This window comes from Corapipo altera, unplaced genomic scaffold (assembly GCF_003945725.1).
Source record: "Corapipo altera isolate COAL_440 unplaced genomic scaffold, ASM394572v1 1, whole genome shotgun sequence".
Lineage (NCBI taxonomy): Eukaryota > Metazoa > Chordata > Aves > Passeriformes > Pipridae > Corapipo > Corapipo altera.
Genome location: NW_020884873.1, coordinates 6,468,426 through 6,490,713, shown reverse-complemented (window position 1 = coordinate 6,490,713; position 22,288 = coordinate 6,468,426). Strand labels below are relative to the sequence as shown.

The window sequence follows — 22,288 nt, the reverse complement described above, 5'->3', positions numbered from 1 at the left end:
ATATTTTCCTTTGCTATCTGCATAACCAGTAAGTGAAAAATTTTGAGGGTAGATGCTTTTACACCAGAATACTGACAAGTAATGGGAATAATCCCTGATTGTTTTACTTAGATTTCATTTTCCTGAAAAGTTGAAGTGTGTACTTCCCTGAAACTTAAAGCATTTTTAATAGCTTGTTCAAGAGGAAACCTACAGCAAATATTTGCCCTTAATCAAGAACATTAAAAGTTATGTTTTAAGCCCAGTCTTTTCCATTGTGTGATATGTGTTTTATACTTTGGTGTTATCTTTCTTAAGGTTATTTGCATATTCCATGAAGAGTCTCTGTATCTTATATAAAATTGATTCTTCTTGGGAAGACTTGCCAAGCTGAAATTGCGCTTTCACTAAAAAAGTGTTAACTTGGCATTGGGTTTTATTCTGTTACATGTCAGAAACTTTGTCTTCCATCTTCAAACTAGGATGAGGAGGAAAGTGACAGAAGAGTTCTGGGCCTCCCACTGCACGAGGAACACTGAGGTTCTGGAACATGTCAAACAAAGAGCAGCAAAGCTGGTGACAGGTCTAGAGCACAAGTCTTGTGAGGAGTGGCTGAGGGAGCTGCGGTTGTTTAGCCTGGACACGTACTTTTGGAACAGCAGCTGTTCAGCTCTGTGTACTAATTCTTCTGTGTTTAGTGGTTCATAGAAAGTATACTGTGGATCTCTGCAGATCCTTGTTCAGTTTTGGGTCTCTCGCTGTACAGGGATGCATTCAGAACAGTCTCTTCCTGCTCCATTCCTTTTTTTCTCTTTACCTAGTATTTAACACTGGGAAGTATTGAGTGGTGTGTGTGTTGACACACAGATAAGTAGATGCATTTCTTGTGCGCTGAGACTTCCATTTCTGGGCACCAACTGTGTAATGCTAGATGATTTTTAAGCTCAGTGGACTCTTTGTTGATATTTTGTTAATCTAGCTCGATGGTTACTGTGCTCCCTTTTCCTCTTAACTGCTAGATTTTTTCAGGATGAGAACACTGCGGCCCACAAAGCCTCAGTTCCATGAACAGTGCTGAATATCAGAGCACAGTCCTGCTAGCTTCTCCTCTGATGACCCCTCATTAACCTTGCCTAAAAGGCTTCCAAAGCCTTTCTCATATGCTGCAGAAATGCACACAGAAGAACATTTGTCTGTTCCGTATACTACTTCTTCCTCTGAATAATAGGCTGGGAGCTTCAGTGCCTTCACTCAAATTTTCAGACGTTTGGAACACTTGATAAAATGCTGCTTGGTGTAACCTCAGCACAGATAGATAATTTACCTTGCTTGCGATTCAGACTATTTATAATTCAACAGCACTTTGAAGTCTCTCGTGGCTGTACGTTTTCGGATCATACCACTTGAAGACAGTTCATTGCTACTAATTTTTCTAGTGCATCTCTTTGGATAAAAGCTGCCTACTGTTGCTGTAGTGTAGTTAAAAAAACCCAAAGCAACAACCCACTGACTGTCCCTGGATTAGAGCTATGTATAATTTCTGAATATAGTGATAGGATATGCAGAAAGCTGGTAAAACCTGTCTATGGTATGTCAAGTGTCCAGTGTTTATCTGTTTCCTCTACTGCTTATCTTCATAATATTGTGAAAGAGGGAACAGCTCTAAGTTGTGTAGCACCTCACCCACTGAACTTCTTACAAAAAAATGGTTTCAAGTTAACTTCTGTCACCTGAGTCTATTTATTTGTAGAAGATGGAGATCACGGGAAGTTTGTTTTGTTCTGTTGTGCATGAAACACTTTGGCTGTGTTAAGTGTATTTGATGTTAAGAAATTGAAAATCGCCTTTGAGGATGTATAACAGGAGTTAGCAGATGCAGTTCTTTCCATGTAGAGTATTTCTCTTGTTATCCCCTTGCTTGGTATCCTGTAGCATGTGTTAGAGGGCAAAGTGCAGTGTGTCGCTTCTGCATAACTGTGTCCATTTAATGCCAGATGAATTGTCCTAGACTTCAGTTCAGGCCGTTTGGTCAGTTAGTGAAAAGGATCAGCAGAGGTGGGACCCTTGGTTGAGCTTGGCCTGAATGAAGAGTGAGCTCAAAGGACACAAGCAGAGTCTAATACCTTGCTGAGGAGACTCTTCTGCTGCTTCAGGTGTCTGAGCTGGGCTCTGGGACCACTTGTTGGTAGTGAGATGGGCTTTGCAGATATGTGGTTTCTTGTCAGGATGTTAACAGGACAGAACTCTGAAGGACTGGGGAAAGTTAGAAAGGAAAACATATGAGAAACTGCTCACTAGACTCAACAGCTGTGTGAGTAACCCAGTTGAAATTTAAGATTAATTTAGATGCCAGAAATATCATTAAGGATGCTGAATAGATACTAAGCCTTGGCTGAAAAAAGCCACCATGGGAATACAGGCATTTTTTGCTGCTGAGCTTTGTTTTTTGTGGCTCAGAACAATAGATAATCTTAGAGGTGGGGGGTAGTTTTGGTTTTGGGTTAGTTTATTTTGCATTTATATAAGGCATGTAGGTACAGTGATAGAAAGAGGGTAGTAACAATTCTGCATGTAATTCATGCTCCTGTACACGAAGTACATCAGTGAAAGAGTAAACCTGTACCTGGTTTATCGTAAGTAACCAAGATCCCTGTTTTACATTGAAAAATGTAAACACCTCTGATAGCTCTTTCCTGACCAAAAGAAATCAAATGGGAAGTACACGGATAAATGGAAACAGCCAAGAAAAGCTTATTGAATCGTTCTGAGCCGAACAATTGTTTCATTTGCTGCCTGTCTCCTTTCAGGCCCCTGGCACTGCAGAACTGCAGGTCACGTGCTGGGAAGCCTTGCTGTTTGTCCTGGCTTGTCAAAACAATTTAATGTAGGTGGAAAGGAATGAATGAAATGAACGGAGTGGGCTTGATGCATCTGTTTCAGTTTGTTGGAAGGGCAGCCCAGTGATTGGGATGTGACACTTAAGTCCTCCAGGGAAGCTATCAGTTAGGAAAAACAATGCTGTCCATTTTATAAGATTAGTTTAAATCCATTTTAGGAAGCAAGCTCTCCTGCAGTTTGACAGCTTTGTATATTTTTAAAAATATTTGGGCTATATCTGCTTGGCTTGTGCTAACTGAGCTACAAGAATGTCATTTGCTACTCTCTAGACTTAGGACTTTGTCTTGTCTGCCTGAGGTTGCTTCATTATGGTAAAAAAAGACTGGGGGAGGAGAGTGTGTGTTCATTTTTAAATTCTATTAGTGGGAATTCCAAAACAATTTGGTCTTTGAAGGATAGGATATCAAGCCATATATTATTAACTGTTCTTAAAGTGCTGGTTTCTTTATAAAATTGTTCAGATTTCCCAGTCTTATGGAAAAGGACCTTCTGTGTCCTTCTATTTTGTTTAGTGTCTGGATGTTTGATTTATGTGTACAGTAAAAAGAGAAGAAAACATTAACTTGTTAAACTAATCTTGTACTTTTTGAAGCTGGGATGTTACTTTGTGAAACCTCTGTTTTTGCTTTCAGATGAAAACATGTTGAAGTGATCCATCTGTGTACCTATTTAGACTGAGTTACAGCAAAAAGGCTGCAGGGGGTAAATCTACTTACCTGATTCACCCTTATAATAATTTAATCAAAAGGACTGCATATTTTGAGTGATAGGTCACAAACTGTGTTACATATTTAGAGGTGAAGATAGAGATGAGGGTCTTACATTTCTGCAGACTACTACTCAGAGGCCACGGTGGAATCTGAGTATTGCCCCAAGTAGCTGCCTTGTTGGGAAGACACATCTGGGCTGTTGAGTCTCTTGGAGCTGGCACTTAAAACTGAGAATTGTGGAAGCTGTTCCAGTCCCAAATTCCTGAAAAACACTCTTGAATTCTTATGAAAAGGATGATGGCTTCTTTGTCTCTGCTACAGCTATGCTGTGGATTCCATGCAATACCAAGATATTCTCCTTCCCCTGCTTTTCCCAGAGTATTCATGCCTAACATGGTTGGTAGTATTGTATCTGTCTCCCAGATTACATAGGGTGCTCTGTTTTCTTGCTTATCTCAATATTTTACTAGCTGCAGCTGCTTAAGTTTCATTTTTGTACAAGAAAGATCATAACGTTGTCACATTTGCCCATACTAACAACTCAAAGGATGCCTAAGTGTAGTATTAGGGATGTGCTGTGCTCTGGTCCATCTCTACACAGCCTGGGAGATCTTGCTGTCTAATTTTTTTTTAACGTTCTGATGAATGGAATACTCAGATTTTGAAAGTGTACTTGTCATTTTTAAACTGTATATTAGCCTGCAGACCAACTGTTTGCAAGTTGCATTAGAATGTAGTTTGTACAATTATACCCAGTCATTGTGTGTATGATTATACCAACAAAATGAATCTGCACATGAGATCTAGTGTTTTCCTGAATGCTAGGGTTGTGGGTTCTTTTAAAGTATATTCACGTTTTTCTGTAACCTAGCATTAGTATTCCTTTAGGCAAAGAATATAAAAACCTGTTCTGGATGAGGGTATGGGCTGTGTGTCCAAGGAAATGAGGGTAGTAAAAGGTAATATGCATTGCTGCTGTTAGGAAACAAGGGGCCTTTCTGTCTTTTTCTTCCAGCTCTGTTTAACGTTCCCTTCTGCTGCTGCAGTATGTACTGAAGGGTGCGGGGTTTCCTTGGTTGCAGAAACATGACTGTGTTCCTGGGTGAAAGATTTTTGGCCTGTGTTTTGTCCAGACTTGTCCCAGATCGCTGGGGCACTGTGACTTTGAAAGAAGGGCTGTATTACTTGGTGCATTGTCACTGTCTTGGTGGTTTTTATAATGTCAGCACTGAAGTGTTGAGTGTCCGTGTTAAATGTCACAGCTGTGTTTGCAGGAACACGATGCTGCCGTAGATGTGACCAGGGAGAGAAATGAGTCAAAATGTGGGTGCCCGTTAAGAGGCTGTTCATTGATAAGGGTGATTAGCACTTAGTTTCTATTTAGGGCCAGTAGTACAGGGGTAGGGAGGCTGAGTCAAGCCCTTAGGGGAGATGAGGTTACACAGATTAAGATGAGAATGAAATGAAATACACTTGACGTTAAGTCGAGTGTAATCTAAAACTGGTTAGTAGTATTTGTGGCAGATAACTTGTTAGTGCACACAGAATAAAGGAAATTTAATCCAAATGTGTATCTAAAATCTAGGTTTTTGGACAAAAATGAATGTAGGTGTTCAGAGTGACTACTTAAAAGTGACGTAAAAGTAATTTTTGCAACCTTTTTTGTGTGATGACCATATATAACAACTGGGTTTATAGCTATGAAGTAGTTCTATGTGGATTATATGGGTCACGTGCAGAGACTGAAAATACTGCCTTATTTTACTGTAAGATGATTTTTTTTGTGATTTTTGTGCTGTTTGAAGCATTGAATGTCTCTTAGAAGCATGTGTGTATGGTCTGCTACTCACTGCTTTTCTGTTGCCCAGCAGTTGGAAGCAGTTAGAATTGAGTGGTTTTGAACAGAACTTGTGCAACCCTGTTTATGTTAATTAAAAGAAAGCTATTAGATGGGTAAGGCAGCTCAAATGGAAGCACTAATTACATATTAACCCCCCCAACACCTAAGCAGACAGGAATACTCAAACGTTGGCGGAGTGTTTCTGCAAACGTGTTATATTGAAAGTTTTGCAAATATCTTTCTGAAGGAGTGAGAAGGGGTGGTAGTGCTGATTTCTGCAGCGTGAAATAGTTGCAGGATTGAATGCTTTTGACATCTGCAGATTAAATTTGTGAGACTTAAGGATTTAGCATCTTCCTAGGAATTGTAAAGGCACGTGAGTGATTGACATTCATAGACACCGATAAGAACCTGATTTCTGAGATAATTTCAAATCTGTTTTCAAAGTTTCCCCTGGGGGGCTTGTGCACTTCTGAAAATCGGCGTTTCATCTGGAAATGAAGTTTGTCCATGCCCCAAGATACTCTGTGAACCTCTTAGGGAAAGTTAATGATCTAAGTGAATACAGAATGGTTTAGATATTAGCATGGCTGAATTGTATCGAGAAAACACATTACCTGTGAGCAAAGGAAGAAGGGTTACTGCCTGGAGGAGGACAGCAGGAGTATAAGTAAACCCTGCGTGGTTTTGCAGCCTCCTTTTAATTGAAAAGAAAATGCGAAAACAAGTGACTTAAATTCATTACTCAGATTTGACAAATAGGTCACTGGTTGTTGCTAAATAACTGTTAGAAACAATAACTCTAAAATTCTTGGCTTTAAGGATATCTTGAAATGGTTTTTTTTAAGTGCAAATTGCATATGGATCCAATTTACGTCAGTCGGTGGATCTGACTGGTGCGACCAGTGCGTTGGTAATGCACTGGTGAACTGAGAACACTGAATGGCACAAGGAGACTGTCTTCTCTGTGATATCTACTGCTTATTCTGGTAATAGCTTGGAGTCCTGGCAACCTCTGATAGCCAGCTGTTGGTAGGTAATGCAATAGTATTGTCCAGGAATGCTTTTTCATGGTCTGTCTTCTGGCCAAAAGGTTGCTTTCTGTCTCTAGTGGGTGTTATGTTTTTGTTGATGTGAGATTACAGGAAACTTGCTCAATCATGAGTTTCTGCTTTTAATCAAAGAAACACCAACTCATTCACTTGATTATTTACAGTTACACGTACATACTGTATGTTAGAGGGGTTTGATGCTCTACCCCCTGTATGGAGGGCTAATGCCATCTGTTACCAGTGGGCTGAATACATAGGAATGATGGAAGATTATTGTTGTGTACAGCATGCTTTAAATGATCTGATTTTATCCTCAAACACTGAAATGTTCAAAACAGTACATGCCCTTTCCAGCTCAAGGCAATGACTAAATTTATTAAGAGTAAGAGAAGAGGAGACAGGAGGAGGAGTTAATCTACAAACTTGAAATTCTTAACTCCAAGAGCAATGGGATTGTAAGGAACAATATATTGTAAAAAGACTGTAATAGAATGTGCTCAAGATAGCATATTTTAAAAACAATTGTGAGCTAAATGGCATTTAAGAAAGCTGCTTCTTGTGTGTACTCAAGTGTTTTTCAAGTTGCTGCTTCTCTGAATAAGAAAATTAAGCAAAGCTTTCTGATGTACCTTTTCTCTTTCATTAGGATCGGAAGCTGTCCAAGTCAGAGCGACAACGATTTAAAGAGGAAGCTGGGATGCTGAAAGGGCTTCAGCATCCCAATATTGTCAGGTTCTATGATTCCTGGGAGTCTACAGTCAAAGGAAAAAAGTGTATTGTTCTTGTGACGGAACTAATGACGTCTGGAACACTGAAAACGTAAGTAAATTAAGACATGTCAAAGTATTTAAGCTTCATTAGCACAGAATCAGAGCCCTAGAAATAGATGATATTTCAGAATACGTAAGAATAGAGCCCTTTTGCTGAGGGCTAATGTCCTGTAGGAACATTCTTATTGAAGAGGCTTCTCACATTCTTCCTTGTGATGTTCTAGTAAGCACATACAGGAAACTTTGGGATTTTAAGACCTCAGGAAGACAATACTCTCTTTTCACTTCTCAGAATTTTTCTTTTTCCTCTCCAACTGCCTTCCATTTAGCATGAGGTGGTTTGTAAAGTTCAAAGTACAAATTAATGCATCTCTTTTGGGAGGCTTTGGGTGTTAGAGCAGTACAAGTAAAATGTAAAAAGGAAAAAAAAATCACCTATTTGTTTAGCTGAAGCTTGGTGAAGCAGTACCTAACAAAAATCAAAGTATGCCTGCAGCTCCAGCCTGTGAGGCAGCTGAGTGACCCTGGGTGTGTCTCTAAGGCAGAGTTAAAAGCAGAGTGCAGGAAATGGAGCTGCTGCGAGGGCCTCTAGTGGTGCGCGGGGCCCGCGGGGGCTCACAGAGAACTCACACCGCCGGCACCCAGTCACTGTCCTTGCTGGAAATAGAACTGCCAGCCTTTGGGATAAACGGGTTGTGGGTCGCTGTCTTCTTTCAGTGCCCATTTAAGTCTTGGAGAGGCATTCAAATCCTAAATGTGTAAGCGGGCTGTGGGAGCTGGAAACAATTTGCCATCTATTTGGTTAAAATAGCCCATGAATGTCTTGTGTTTTTATGATGCTTATTGATAGCCACAAATGGACATTCTTAAAGAGGAAAAAAAAAATGGCTCTTTGGGAGTCTGGACTGCAATTACAGGGAAGTGTTTGTCTCTTAAAATAGTACTGGAGGACTAAGGATACCACAACATTCTTTGTCCTTATGTTCAGTGAAGATATTTGGAAGGTTGTTTAGGGTATTTCAGATAAAATAATAGATCTGTTGCTTCATGTGCTGTTTTCAGAGCAGTAAAAAAGTAAGCAGCTCTGTAAAGTTGCCTTTAAATAAAGATACTTAATTTTATGCCGAACGTGTAGTGTTAGATTTATCCTTTATCCCCCTCACGGATTTTAATATTTGGATTGGCTTGTTATGTGGTGGCATAAACAAGATGATAAAGTAGTAATAGGCAATTATGAAGTAGGGTGTTGGTAGGATGAAACACCTCAGATTTGCTGTCTCTAGGATTATTTTGTGCTTTGAAGTATGAAAGTATTTTTATTTTATCTAGAAAGAAGTAACAGGTTGTTTAATCAAAGATCTTTGAAACTGTAGTTCTGGGTGGGTTTTTTTCCCCACTCTTGCATAGCTTGTGTTATAATTGTGATTTAGTTTATGCTTGCCCACTTCACTTGAGATTTGACAGGTAAACTATATATATGGGAAATTTCTGGTGTGCCAAATTTGATATCATTGAGTATTTCACGTGTTTGTGTCACATTCCTAAATCTACACTGCACACTTGTGTTAGCTTATGATATTTGGCTGACTGAGTATTACTTCCATATCTTTTTTTTTTTGTCAGTGTTTTTACATTACCTGCATTTTATAAAAGTGTTACTTTCCTCATTTTGAGACTTGGGACATAGACATTGTTGTCACTTGATGTAAAAAAGTGAAGTGTGGTAGTATCTTAAAGTAAATTTTCTCTCATGGTTTTTTATATTTGTATGCATTGATACATAAATACCCAGAAATAATGTTAAAATTTTGTGGACTCCTTCTTTTCAGATGCTGTCTGGGCAATTTTCTAATTTTGCACAAGGGAAAGTCCCTGAACTTCTGTATATGAATGGAAAAGTTTTACAACTGAATTTTTGTAAAGAATAAGGCTGCTTTCTGATATTGTATGCTATCGTGGAATTAAAATATTGGGAAAAATGGAGTTGTCTATTTGAAATTTTAATTATGCTGTTAATGAAGACAACAGTGGTTAGTCTGACTTAGGTCTCAACCATTGGTTTTGTCTAAGGTCTGGGTAAAAGTGTGTCTAGTGTGTGTTCCTGATCCACTTTAAATGAATGTGTTAGCTCTCTGGTAGGGCACATACCTTCCTAACTACCTCTGCTAATTCAGTAGGGATTCCTATAGCTCCTTGAGCTGAGATGCTGTAGGTAATTGTAATTGCAGAAGCTTAGACTAGAAACCTTTTGAGATCTCTTCAAGCCTGAGTTGTCCAGTGATACTAGGAAAATTGAAAACATACTGGCTAGGAGGGTTGTCTGTGTATCTTTATGTATTTATATGTGCTTCTGTTTTAGATTGGTTTCTGCCTTAAGTGACATGTGACTGAGTTCAGGACAGCGTTGTGGAAAACTGATGGCAGCACTGTGGGATTCTGGGTGATGGTTGGACCCAGGTCCTTTAACAGTGAGGAGCTGGCAGTAGGCAAGCATATTTGAAACCAAGACTGTAATTAGGGATTCCAGATGCTGAACTGAAGTGCCCCTACCATGTGATCTTTGGATCAGGCTCAAGAGAGATGAATGAGGGTTGTGTCAATAGCAAGAATTCAAGTGGTAGCTGATGTGATTCAGAACCTCCTTCAGTTTGTCTTCTTCCTTGGCTTGGCTTTTTCCCTGCCTGTCTTTATATTCTAAGATTTGATTTCCTCTGGAACTGTGTCCCACTTGCTTTTACAGATCTATTTTCACAGCAGGATTACTGCTAGCAACTTGATTTTTCCAGATCTTCTTTTGAACTGGAGAAATGAAAGTAAAAGGGATTAATACACTGCATTTTTATGTTGGCAGTGATTCAAGTGATTTCATCCAGACTATCTCCTGATTAAGTGGATATGCAGAGTAAACTGAACAGTACCACAGAATAATTGAACATGACTTGCTGTTAGTTGAAGACTGTAGTTGCTAGACTCCATGCTGGTCACAGAATTTACTACCAGTCTTGCAATACTGTGAAACTGGTCTTTATCTGAGACTTTGACTGAGTAACATTGGCTGAATAAGAATAAAGTCCTTGCTCTACAGAGCATGCTACTTCCTTTCTCCTGAATGTATTTCAGCCTGTACTTCTTCAAAAGGAAGAAAACAGCTCTTCACTTCAAATTGTGTTACCCAAAGAGAGGTTGTGAGAAAACACTGCTGGAAAGCACTTGAATGCTGTCATAAGGTTATTCACCTTGTGGCATCTCTAATCTGTTGAAGTTAAGTAATAGAATAAGATCACAGTCTTAGGTTACAGGCATTGGAAAATATTTTTGGTATGAAATTTGACTCTTCTGAAATGGGATTTCAAAGTGTGGCAAGATAGAACTGTTAAGGTGTTGGGTCATGTTCTAACTGTGAGGGAGTACTGACTTTGTGTGAACTCTTCCACCTCAATTATTTGGCAGAGCCTTTTTAAAGATTTCTCTGCCCTGTCCATGGCTGTCTGTAGTTTTGAAGTAGTGAACAGTACCAATCAGATTCAGGTGGTCAAACCCTGTCCTGCACCAGGGAAGCAATCTCCAAGAATTTCCCATTTGCTTGACAACTCCACAAGTAAATTTGAAGCAGATTTAAAGTGTAATATGGAAACCTTGACCGGAGTGCTTGGACTGCTGCTGAGAAGGAAGGAATAATGACTTCAGAGCTCTTGCAGCTTGCCCCAACTCTGTACTTAGTTGTTGTTATTAGTGTTTTGCATCTAATGACCCACCTCCCCACCCAGTTATAATAAATCAAGGTAAAGGTTGTAACTGTTTAGGCAATTAAATAGATAAAGTATTGCTGTAAGTCATGAATCTTGAATTCTCTGTCATGGAAGCAATGCCTTGAAACTTAGCAAGCCAACTGTCTAATTACCATAGGATGATTTTGTATGCAGATGAGTTGTTAGCTATATGTTAAGCTTTTCACATTTATCTTTAATCATTAGTCCCCTGTCTAGAAGAAAAGGAGGTGGGTTTTAGGAGGAGGAATCATCTTTAGCTCCTCTGAAGTCTTGAAATGCCCAGGTAGATTTTAAAATGGAAGGTGATATTTAAATTTGTGCATGTGTTTAATTACTGTTTCTTTGTTTCCAAACACCAAAGGGTATAGTTTAATCTACTACCTGTTAGCAGAATCTACTAAGATGGTAACCTATTGTTACTTTTTTCCTTAGGTATTTGAAAAGATTTAAAGTGATGAAAATTAAAGTACTACGAAGCTGGTGCCGTCAGATACTGAAAGGCTTACAGTTTCTACACACACGCACTCCTCCCATTATTCATAGAGACTTAAAATGTGACAACATCTTCATTACTGGCCCCACTGGATCAGTCAAGATTGGAGACCTCGGTCTGGCAACCCTGAAACGAGCTTCTTTTGCCAAAAGTGTGATAGGTAAGCCTCTCCTGTATTGGAGGCTGCTGAGCCTTTTAAGAGCTTTCCATAAAAATATGGTTGCAAAGGTACAGGGTCAAAGCCAAAAAATGTGTAGGCTTTGTTTCTTGGTTGCTGAGGTCATTCTGTGTCCCTGATGTGACTACATGTTGAAATTTTGGTTGTGCTTTTGATATTTGTATATTAACATTAAGTATTTTGGAATACAGCATCCTTGTCCTGCCCAACAGTTTAGTGCAACATTGTTGATAAAACCACTCTTGACTACTTATAAATCTTAGCTTTGATATGATGATGCTTCAAGAAGTGTACAAATGCATTTTGGTGACCAAACAACATTTCGATATTCAGTGTAGCACTAGTTTTTAGAGCCAAATTTTTTTTTTTTTTGTTGTCACCAGGGGTTCATATTAAACCTCTTACAGATTGTGAATAATCAGAAACAAGGGTCTTTCTTGTGAATTCTTAAAAGAATTGGTTTTATCAGCTTTGTTTTTATAGTTGGGTGAATAGACTGCAGGGAATGAAGTTGTTCTCACTCTCAATATTTAGAGCTTGCGAAAATGCAGCATTACTCAACAGTCCTATGCCAGATTCCTAGATGGGATCAATGGTCTATACCTGTAAATTGTCCTGCAAGCTGTCGCTGAAATATTTCCTGCTTCTTAACCAGGTCAAAATATGAACAGGAAAGCGAAGTATAGTTTAAAAAAAATAGTAATTTGTGAAGCATACTTGTCATATTCTCAAATTTATCATTGGAAAAATTACCATCTAGTTATCTATTAATGGTTAGCCTTTGGATAAATGGCTGCAATTACATTCTCTTTTTTTGGTTTAGTGTGGTGAAAATAAGCAACGTGGCTATAGAATGATCTGTAAATTGTCTTGAATCTGGTGTCTGCAGGAAATAATTCTGTGCTTAAATTTACAGAAAGCAAACTTACATCTCTGGCTTAAAGTAAATCTGATCAAACAATGCAGCCTCTTTGTTTACAGAGGGGTTGCTGTGATGCTTCACTGGGCAATAATTTTCTGCACACTATTTAAATGGGACTTGTTGAATCTCACGCTCTATGCCTGTAACTCAATCTCTCTGTATTTCTGAGTATTTTTGACTGTAGGATGTCCCTCACTAATGCCTGTATCTGCAGTAGGCCTATAAATATACTGCAGGTGGGAAGGTAAGTATATGAAGAAAAGGGCTCTGGTGAGTGGCCTTTGCAGAAAATTACCTTTTATCCTCTTTTCATGGAGATTTATATTTGTAACAACAGAGTTTTCCATTGCAAGGCCTTACCTGAACCATTGTACTTCAAAAAGTAGATGGAGAGCACCAGGTCAGAGACTAGCTGTGGGCTCTTACCAGTACTACTTCTTTTGCAGCAGAGGGCAGTCGGGTAATTTTTGAAACAAGGTTTAATGTGCCTCCTTTCTTACAGGGAGAAAAGGTAAGTGTCTTAACTCTCCTTAGTATTTGGTTTGCAGCCTATGGCTAGTCTACAGTTTTTCCCTTTTCTTATCCCCTACCCTCCCATTTGATTTCAGGCTAGTCCAGTCTGTTTAGATACTTGTATCAACTCACGTACCTAAACCAGGACTTGCGTCAGTCCTTTCACGCCATTCTTATTCCACAAAGGCCTTGCAATGGAAGACTCACAGAGTGTGTTGATGCAACAGAGTCACTAAGGGTTTCCTCCCTCTTCTTTTTGCCTCCACTTTCTCTTGTCTCACAGGTCTGCCCATCCGCTCCCTCCTGCGGTGAGTAACGCCAGCAGCCTCTGCTCGCTTTGAGACATTTAGAGTCTGAATCGTTCTTTTAATTTAAGGTACCCCAGAGTTCATGGCCCCCGAGATGTATGAGGAGAAATATGATGAATCCGTTGATGTATATGCTTTTGGGATGTGTATGCTAGAGATGGCCACGTCTGAGTATCCTTATTCCGAGTGCCAAAATGCTGCGCAGATCTACCGCCGAGTGACCAGTGTAAGTCCCTCCTCGCTACTGAGTCTAAAGCTACTGCTGTCAGCAGCAAAAGAGCACAGCTGGGTAGCACCAGTACTGTGCAAGTGTGTATAGGGGGAAAAAAACAAAAGCTGACTAGAGGTTTTTTTGGGATGGGTGGGAAGTTACAGCGTGGTTGAACTCACCAAACATCTGTCAGAAGGCTGTGTAAAATATGTGAGCGCAAATAAAATTTTGCATCTGTTCATACTCTTCTTTCAGTATAGTGGAAGGTATTACATAGGGTTTAAAAAAAAATACAAAAACCCAGCAACCCAAACCAAACAACAAAACACATTAGAATAATAAGAGATTATTTTCTAAGCCATTGGGGAGATGGTGGAACTATTTCAGTCTTGAAGATTAGCTGGTAACTGTTCTCTGTAATAAAGCTGGATCACAGATTCAGAGCAGTTTGGCTTAGCTGCCTGCCAGGGCAGATCATAAATTGTTACCCAGAGTGATTTTTATAATTTGAATTCTGAGTGGCCCTCAGCAACTCAGTGTGTTGTGGGTTCTTCTTATAACAATGCAGGGGAAAAACTAGATAAATAGCAGAAGGTAAGTGCTGGTAAGTGTAGTGGTGGTGCTGGAGGCATTGTGGGTGAAACCAAATAAGGCTGAGAAGGCAAGCAAGGAATTTGAGTTGGCCCCTCTGACTAAGCTAAGGGGAACCTACAGACCTTGAATATAGGAAGCAGAACTATAGTGCTAGAAATGTGCAGTATGGTTGTGGCTAGATTTACTTTGTGCTCTCCACAGCAGTGTTGTGAGGACTATTCCAGTGCAGTAAAACAAACATGTTGAACCTTCTGATCTGAGCATTCAAGTAGTGAGGTGGCTGCTTGGGGAAGGAAAAACTTGCACTGGATTTCTCAGAATACCTGTGCGTGTGTGTGTGAAGGAAGGAAAAAAAAACCCAGACTTACCTCTTTCTCTGTTACACAAATGAATTCCTCTTAAGTCTTTTTGTGTGTATTAACTTGGAGAAGTTGCAGATTTAAAAAAGAACTTGTTTGGCTTCGGAAAAATAAAGTTCTTTCTTATTCCTGATGCCTCACACTATAAAAGGCAAATATAATTACTGACAGCTGTGGAAGGAAGGGTCTTCACATTGGAAGTAATAAATTCTGCAGGTGAAATAGAAGACTGTCCCTTGTCTGAAGGGAAATACTGGAGGAGCACAAAAGGAGGAAGAAATAAGGCATAAATAGTAATTTTGGGTTTTTTATATACATAAGTAAGTTTTTATATACATATACACACACAGAGGGGTTTGTTTTTGTTAGGATTTTTTGTTGGTGTGTTTTTGTTTGGGTTTTTTTTTGATGTTGGTGGATTTATCTGTAATTTTTTAAATAGACATGAAGAATTAGGCTGAAGTCTAGCTTTTACTCAGCTTACAGCATAATCTGATCTGAAGGTGGTTTGGATCAGTGAAAGCAAACTGGAGTATCTTACCAAAACAGTCTTAGTGGTACCTTTTACTTTGCTTACAGATGTACATTGGCCAGAGGCAAAGCAGTGTAATTTGGATGGGCACTTTTTCTCAGAATTGATGCCTGATGTAACTGTCCTGCCCATTCCTTAAAAAGTGCTAGGAGCTAGGCTGTTGGTGAGAATCAGCTGTTGAGATGATCTCAGCTTGGAAATTCCCAAGTCTTTTCCCTGGTCTTTGAAGTACTTAGCAATTGGAAAGCTTTGTAGAGGCTTGTAGCAGAAAAAGTTGTGTAGAGTCTTACCAGGGTTCAACTTACCAATTGTTTATTTTGCTTGATGCTCCTTTCTCCCCATTGTTTTTGGTTGACTGTTGAAATTCTAAGTGGATGAGAAACACTGGTAGTTTTTTGGCCTGTCTAACACCACTTTCTATTGTCTTCTGCTGCTGATGGTTCACAGATTGAATTTAATTGTTGACTTTTTTCCTGCTGTTTCATTTGCTGCTTGAAAGCTTCTAAGATTTACTTAGGGGGGAAGGACAGGAAGGTAGAGAAAATGAAATGTACATTTATGTGCTTCTAGGCAGAGGATGAAAGGCCCTGTGCTTTGATATATTTGGGTTTGTTTATTCCGTTGTAGTTGCAAAGCAGTTTGTTTAAAACAAAACAAAATCAACCACAAACAAAACTTGAATAACTTTCAAGGAACGCTTTCAATGAAGGAAAAGACAGTATCATCTGAAATTCAAACACAAACCTGTCTTAACTATAATGGAGAATTCAGTGTTCTATAATGTGGAAAGCAGACTGTGTCATGAATGTGAGATAAAATACTCTTGGCGTTCTTTTTACCGCTCTGTGAACCAAGGTAAAAAAGAGCCATATAGTTTTCTGCACTTGTCCTTTGCTCCCTGTTAAAGAATATAAGATTTTCTTTCATTTCAAAGCAGACTTCAGAAGTTTAGACCATGTCTACAGTTGCAGGTGAAGGGTGAACCAGTTGAGAAATTTAGTACTTGAAAGGACGGTGTGTGAACTAACAACAAAGTAGAGCCAGAAAACACCTACGTAGGGGAATCCAGCACTGCTTACAAACACATTTCATTCTAATGTACTTTGGAAGGTGAATGTGGTTTCTGGAAGATGTTTAGCATCTCCTTTTCAACCTCTTCATTTGCTACTTTCCTAGGCATGTTTAGGGATGTTTTGAGGTGACGGCTATAGTCCTGCTGTGCCTGAAGTTGTAAGGCTTATTTTATCTGGATGCATACACAGAGATCAGAGGGAAGAACAATAAGAATGGTCTACTGTTGAAAGTCACGGAAGATCATGCCATATGGGAGCTTAAAAACCACTGAAACCCCAAAGGCAATCAGATTAAAATGTGCAGCAGGCGATAAATATTTAAATTAATTGATTTATCTCTCCCTCTTTGTAGTAACTGTTACGCTTAGTAAAAAGCAGAGTTGCTCTATTAGCTTAAGTCCTTGCTATTGCTTAGGACAGGATCATGTAAAAGGTGTCTCAATGCCTAGGATGTCCTCTCAGAACTGGACTTGCTAATCCCAATTTATATTCTTATCTCACATTTTGGCTGTGCGTTGGTCTCTTTTTTTAGGGGGTACCTTTAACTGCATTGCATTTTAACCTTACACCTTTTGTGATTTCTCTGGCTGATGCCCAGATACTGCAGCATTGGGTTGGGGTGTTTGCTAGGATTTCTCAGAGTACTGGGTTGTGTTCTACCTCTTTGGTTCAGGGTCTTCCCTCAGAATTGGAAGGAGATTTTTGTTTAAATAATACGGTTTGATAAGCAAAGATCTAGAATTCTGATCTAAAGACAGAAGTTCCTTCCAGAGATGAGACATTTTTTGGCCCAGGCACTTATTGTTGCTTCACATCTTGGATGATAGCACTGCTGCATGAGTCTGCTGTTTGCAAGATGCTTGTCTGTACTGCCTACATTGTCTCACTGTGAAGTTTCTGTTTTCCTTTAAAGTAGTGCTAGGATAAAGTTCCTAAATTATCTCTGGTCCAAGAAACAGAAGTGCAATTAAATTGGCATTCTTTCTCTCTTTATCTAGAAGAATTTTTCTTTTCAATAGAATAATGTGGGTAAGTACCTGGCTTAAAAAAAACAACTGTCCAGAATTTGTGAGGCTCAAGGTGTTTTCCTGAACCTTGTTTTACAGTTCTGGTAAGGAAGTCAGCAGTTTGACACAGAATATTGACCTCTGTACTTGCATCCTCTTGCATACTCAGTCCAGACCCTTTTACTAGGAGTTCCTTTAGAAAGGAAAGAGATCTGCATGTCTTGTCTCTCATCCAAAAAGTAAAGGAGACACTTTTTTTTTTTTTTTTCATTAAATCATAATGTTGCAGTTTTGTCTCAAACCCCTCTATTTTCTTCATTGAGGCAATCCTCTGATGTTCATTGGAAATGGTTCCAAATAAATTAGTAGTGTGTGCTTAAAGAAATTGCAGCTCTTGGGATTTTTACCTTACTGGGGGGTGGGGAAATCTCTGAGGTTTAGGTGGTATGTCTCTTTAGCTGGGACTGAATCCATCCAGCAGGCACTTACTGCTGCCTATTTGGCCTCAGAAAAAAATAATCTGAGCCTGCAAAAAATTGACAAGAAGCTGCTCTATTTTTAAGGTAGTCTTGCCTGCTCCTGTGATTTATTTTTGCTCCTCTGCCCTCTTGTGCAGGCACACCTGTCTGTGTGATACGCTACCAGATTTGGGAATGAATCCCCTCTTTTTCTTTTTTAACGATTCTACCCCATATCAAAGCAATACAGACATTTCCAACACAAAATGTAATCAAGATACATAATTCTGTTATGTAGTTGCTTGCAAAAAAAAGTACTGTAAGATCTTGGTAAAATTTGGGAATATTTCCCTGTCTAACTTTGTTCCTCTCTGGAGACTGGACTGGTATTTTTTTTTTTCTACCTGCTCCATGCATATTTCAATTAAACAGTTTGTCACAGGAGATATTTAAAATGGGCTACATGTGCATTTAAATGGAAACATATATTTATAGAACAGACATCCTAAGTATGATTTCTTAATTTAGTCTGTTTGGAAAGCAATGCAGCGAAGGCATAACTAACTGCAGTAACTTCAGCTGCTTTGCCTCAGCCTCTGGTGAGACTGCTCAAATACAAGCTGTTGCCTCAAAAGCTAGTTTGTTTTTTTCCTTGTTTGTGTTGTAGTTACCACTCACAGATGTAGTATAGATCTCTTTTTACTTTTACACTGTATTTCCTTTAAACTTGCTTTGTGCCATGCAGAGATTTTTATAAGCATGTAGAGGTACTGACTACTCAATCTTTAACACTTGGATGTCCCAAGGCTCAAATTTTCTAGGTGCTTGACTAGTCCCAGGACTAGTGAAAAGACGGTTAATGGGTGTATAAGTGTCTTTAATGGGTTTATTATACAGATTTCTCTCCTTCGTCCATATCTACCACTAACATAAAAATCCAAACACCCATTGCAAAAAAGTTAGTAAGACAGTGCTCAGTTTCAAATGTACTCATCAGTTGAGTGTGAGCAGAAAACCCCCTTTCTTTCTTCCCCTCCCATTGTATAAACTTACCTCTTAAGTCCTCCTGGCAGACTTGTGCTCTATACTTGATTTTTCTCCACGCTTACTTTGACCAGGTGAACTTTTGCACTTGTCCTTTATTTCACCAGAAGTCCAATCTCTTCTCTCTAAACCAGTGTCTACTGTCTGAGCTGGCTGTAAGATGAGAACAGGGGGGAAAAAGGCATTTTGCATTTTGACTTTAAATGAAGAAAAAAAAAAAGGTAGTTCTGTACTGAAATGTTCCACAGAGTGGACATAACAGTTTTCTTCTCTGTTCTCCAGAGCTTGAAAAAGAGCCTAAGGGAACAAGGTACATAATGAGTAACCTGGCCAGGCAGTGTCTGACTGGTTTAAAAATCCCTAATTTCCCTAACTGGTGGGAACTGGAACTCACTGGTTAGAGTGAAGGTCATTCTCTTTGCTGCAAACCAGACAGTTACAAAGTGCTGTTGTTTGGTCAGTTGAGATAAAATTAATCTCTTCTTTAGTGTCTTAAAAGTTAGGCATCACAACTGTCTAGACTAGTCAACTGCTTCATTTTCACTAGAGATGCAATAGGCAAAGTATTCCATGTTATTTTCTTTTTCTTCTTTAGGGGTCCTAGGCAGATAAGTGCTAAACCTTTAGATATATGATTAATTTTACATGCAGTTCTTAATGAGTGATGATCAAGTGTCCTCTTTTGTTTCCTGAAAGCAATATGCAACTTTTTTAGGCATGAATAAAACCCTGTTTCTTCACATTGAATAACTTGGTTTCTTGACCTGATTTAGGTTGATACAGAGGCATCCCTCATATGAAGCTTTCTAGTGCAAAAAGCACTGGAATAAAAAAAAAAGGAAAAGTAGAGGAGGAAGCCCTCTAACAGAGCAGGTAGTCTTTTGTTAAAGCAGGTACTGAAAGGCCACAAACCTCTAACCAGGGAACACATTATTGTAAGAAAGGGCAAACTCTTGTGTTCATTGAAAGAAGAAACTTCAGGTGCTTAAATATCAAATACAGGGAAAAAAAAAGGCACATCAGATGCAATTGCTTTGAATCATACTGAAGAGACTAAAGAAATCGTCTACCACTTGCCTCTTGTAGCTGTTCAACTCAGTTGCAAGCATTTTGCTGGAACAGCTTTAAGAGTGAAGAATCTTCCTGCATGGAGATTGTCACTGACCTCCTGTCAATTGAGAAATATATAACTTTAAAAATGGAAGATGGGAATTCAAGGTTTTGAAGCATTAATATTTTAGGCAGCTTTGTGTGTCACTTTAGAAGTCCTCTTTAAGAAATTACAACGATCTAAGTAAGGAAAAGCAGCAATCAACCTGAACACTGAGGTATAACATGCTGCATGTCAGGTGACAACCATGAATAAGGACCTGGAGCATCTCTTGTGAGGAAAGGCTGAGGGGTTTGGGTCTGTTTGGCCTCAAAGAGGTGACTGAGAGGAGACCTCATCAATGTCTATAAGTACCTGAAGGGAGGATGTCAGGAGGATGGAGCCTGACTCTGCTCGGTGGTGCTGAGGAATAGGACAAGAGGCAGAAACTGATGCACAGAAGGTTCCACCTGAATATGAGGAAGAGCTTCTTTACTATGAGGAGGTGACCAGGCACTGGAACAGATTGCCCAGAGAGGTCATGGAGTCTCCCTCACAGGAGATATTCCAGAACTGTCTGGATGCAATTCTGTGCAATGTGCTCTAGGACGACCCTGCTTGAGCAGGGAGGTTGGACCAGATGAGCCACTGTGGACTCTTCCAACCTGACCCATTCTGTAATTCTGTATGGTTTGCATAGCTAAGGCAGATGACATCTGAAGTTGGAAGGAAAAAGGCTTATTCAACTGGATTCTTTTCTAAAAGTAGCTCACTTTTACGACTTGATCTTAGAGGCATCTGTACTATTCAGCATCAACAGCTTCTAGATTACAGCTAAAAATGTTTTGTCAGTATTGGTGTAAAACAAACTTAGTTTGAAGTAAAAGGAGCTATTTCTTTCTTAAATTCACCACTGAGCCTGGAATGTGTCCCTTGGCAATTTTGAATCAGATATGATTTTAAAATGATTATGAACATTGGTTGAGTTGCATAAAATCAAGATCTAGTGTATTTTTAGGTTCTGAAATTTGCTTGTATTGCAGAGTTTTGCAATGCAACCTAAACAAGTTCACAGAATACAAACTAAACAATGTGTGTTTAAAAATTTGAAAAGTTGATAATTAAGAATCAGGCCTCTTAAAACTGTGATATTAATATTTAATATTCTGTCCTGTACTGATATCCATTTAGTTCGTACATTAACTGAGGTTAATTTAGCAAGAGATGGTAAGATGCTCGTAGGAACAGCAACGTGGTGTTTTTAAAATACCTGGCTCTGCAGTGAGGTGAGAACCATTATAATTGTGTGATTAGTGAATCACTGAAGCATTACTGTGGGGAGACTGATAGTTCCAATTTATTTGTATAGTGCCACTAGTTGAAAATATGACGTTAAGAATGCATGGGCTATAATTTTTGTGTCCTGCTAACTGTACTGCTATAGTTACACAGGGGTAGGAATGGGATAAGTCTAGGAAAATTTTAGTCTTGAGGAAACTCACAGAGGTGTTGAGTAATAATAAATTATTTTGAGGTTATGTGATTCATAGGCCAGAGCTCCACCAAAATTTTACATAAACCCTTTATAGTTACCTCCAGGCTCCTCGGAGCTGTTGCTAGAGCAGGCAGTGACATGGGGCTGTGTGTGCCTACCTGAGTGCTTTGATTTGTTCCTGTATTAGAGAGTGAAGGGCACCAGAGTTGAGTATGATTTTGTAGATACACTTCATTTCAAAAACTAGAGAGACACAACAGGCTAAAATGTTTATGCTGAAAAGAAAAAAGGCTGTTGCTTCTCTGTCCAGCGTAAGTAGCTTTCTAACACTATGAGCTTGTGACTGTTTTAAGGGAAACACTTTTCAGAGATGTATTTCTGCCTTACCACCCATTACCACCATCATAAAGTTCTCTACATAGCAGGGATACTTTTTAGACAACCTTCTGAAACTGTTGGATCTTTTGGTACACAAGTGTAAGTTCTTCACTCCTAATAGAATAAGTCCAAAAATAAAAGGCACGATGACTTTTGGTGCATTTTTGGAATTGTGCACTATTTTTGTTGTGCTGGAACGCTATCCCAGGCTTTTTAAGTAGGTATCCTTTTTAAAGGCTAGTTCTGGTACCAAATGTGTTTTGTGGCCCACGTTGCATCATTTTTTAAATTCAGTTTGAAGTCCACTGGAACTAATCTGTGGCTTTTGAGTTACTGTTACTATACATGAACTTAAAATTGAGTGCTACATGATGATTTTCTACCAGAATGGAAGCAGACTAAAGCAGAGAATGCAACTAATAAAATTTTTCAAAAATGTATTTTCCATACTGCAAATAGAAGGCAGACACTTTTAGTATTGTGCCACTGTGGCATTTCTAAATTTACAGAATTGAAATGTGTGTCTAGGCATGTCTGTATTTTTTTTTTTTTTGAAAGTCATTTTCAAGCTGAAGTCCCAATAAAGCAAAGGATCATTGAGCCAGCTTAGGATC

The 22,288-nt window shown here is 39.1% G+C and overlaps 1 protein-coding gene and 1 long non-coding RNA gene across 16 annotated transcripts in view; one reads left to right on the top strand and one right to left on the bottom strand.

Moving 5' to 3' along the window:
• Positions 1-22,288, top strand: part of WNK1 (WNK lysine deficient protein kinase 1) — a 101,890-nt gene that overhangs the window by 25,845 nt on the left and 53,757 nt on the right. For all 10 annotated transcript variants that reach the window (XM_027662072.1, XM_027662064.1, XM_027662019.1 and 7 more), the window contains exons 2-4: positions 7,126-7,298; positions 11,452-11,672; positions 13,502-13,659. In XM_027662072.1, the coding sequence (XP_027517873.1) occupies positions 7,126-7,298; positions 11,452-11,672; positions 13,502-13,659 (552 nt within the window). The remainder of the gene's footprint in view (positions 1-7,125; positions 7,299-11,451; positions 11,673-13,501; positions 13,660-22,288) is intronic.
• LOC113955993 lies at positions 8,643-19,065 on the bottom strand. Of its 6 annotated transcripts, none has more exons than XR_003530714.1 (5): positions 18,721-19,055; positions 15,435-15,641; positions 14,607-14,850; positions 13,262-13,734; positions 8,643-10,502 (listed from the first exon to the last, which is right to left on the bottom strand). It is a non-coding gene; the product is annotated as an uncharacterized LOC113955993 (long non-coding RNA). The 6 variants fall into 6 exon arrangements; XR_003530715.1 differs by having other exon boundaries at positions 8,643-10,048; XR_003530716.1 differs by lacking the exon at positions 13,262-13,734 and having other exon boundaries at positions 8,643-10,909; positions 18,721-19,065.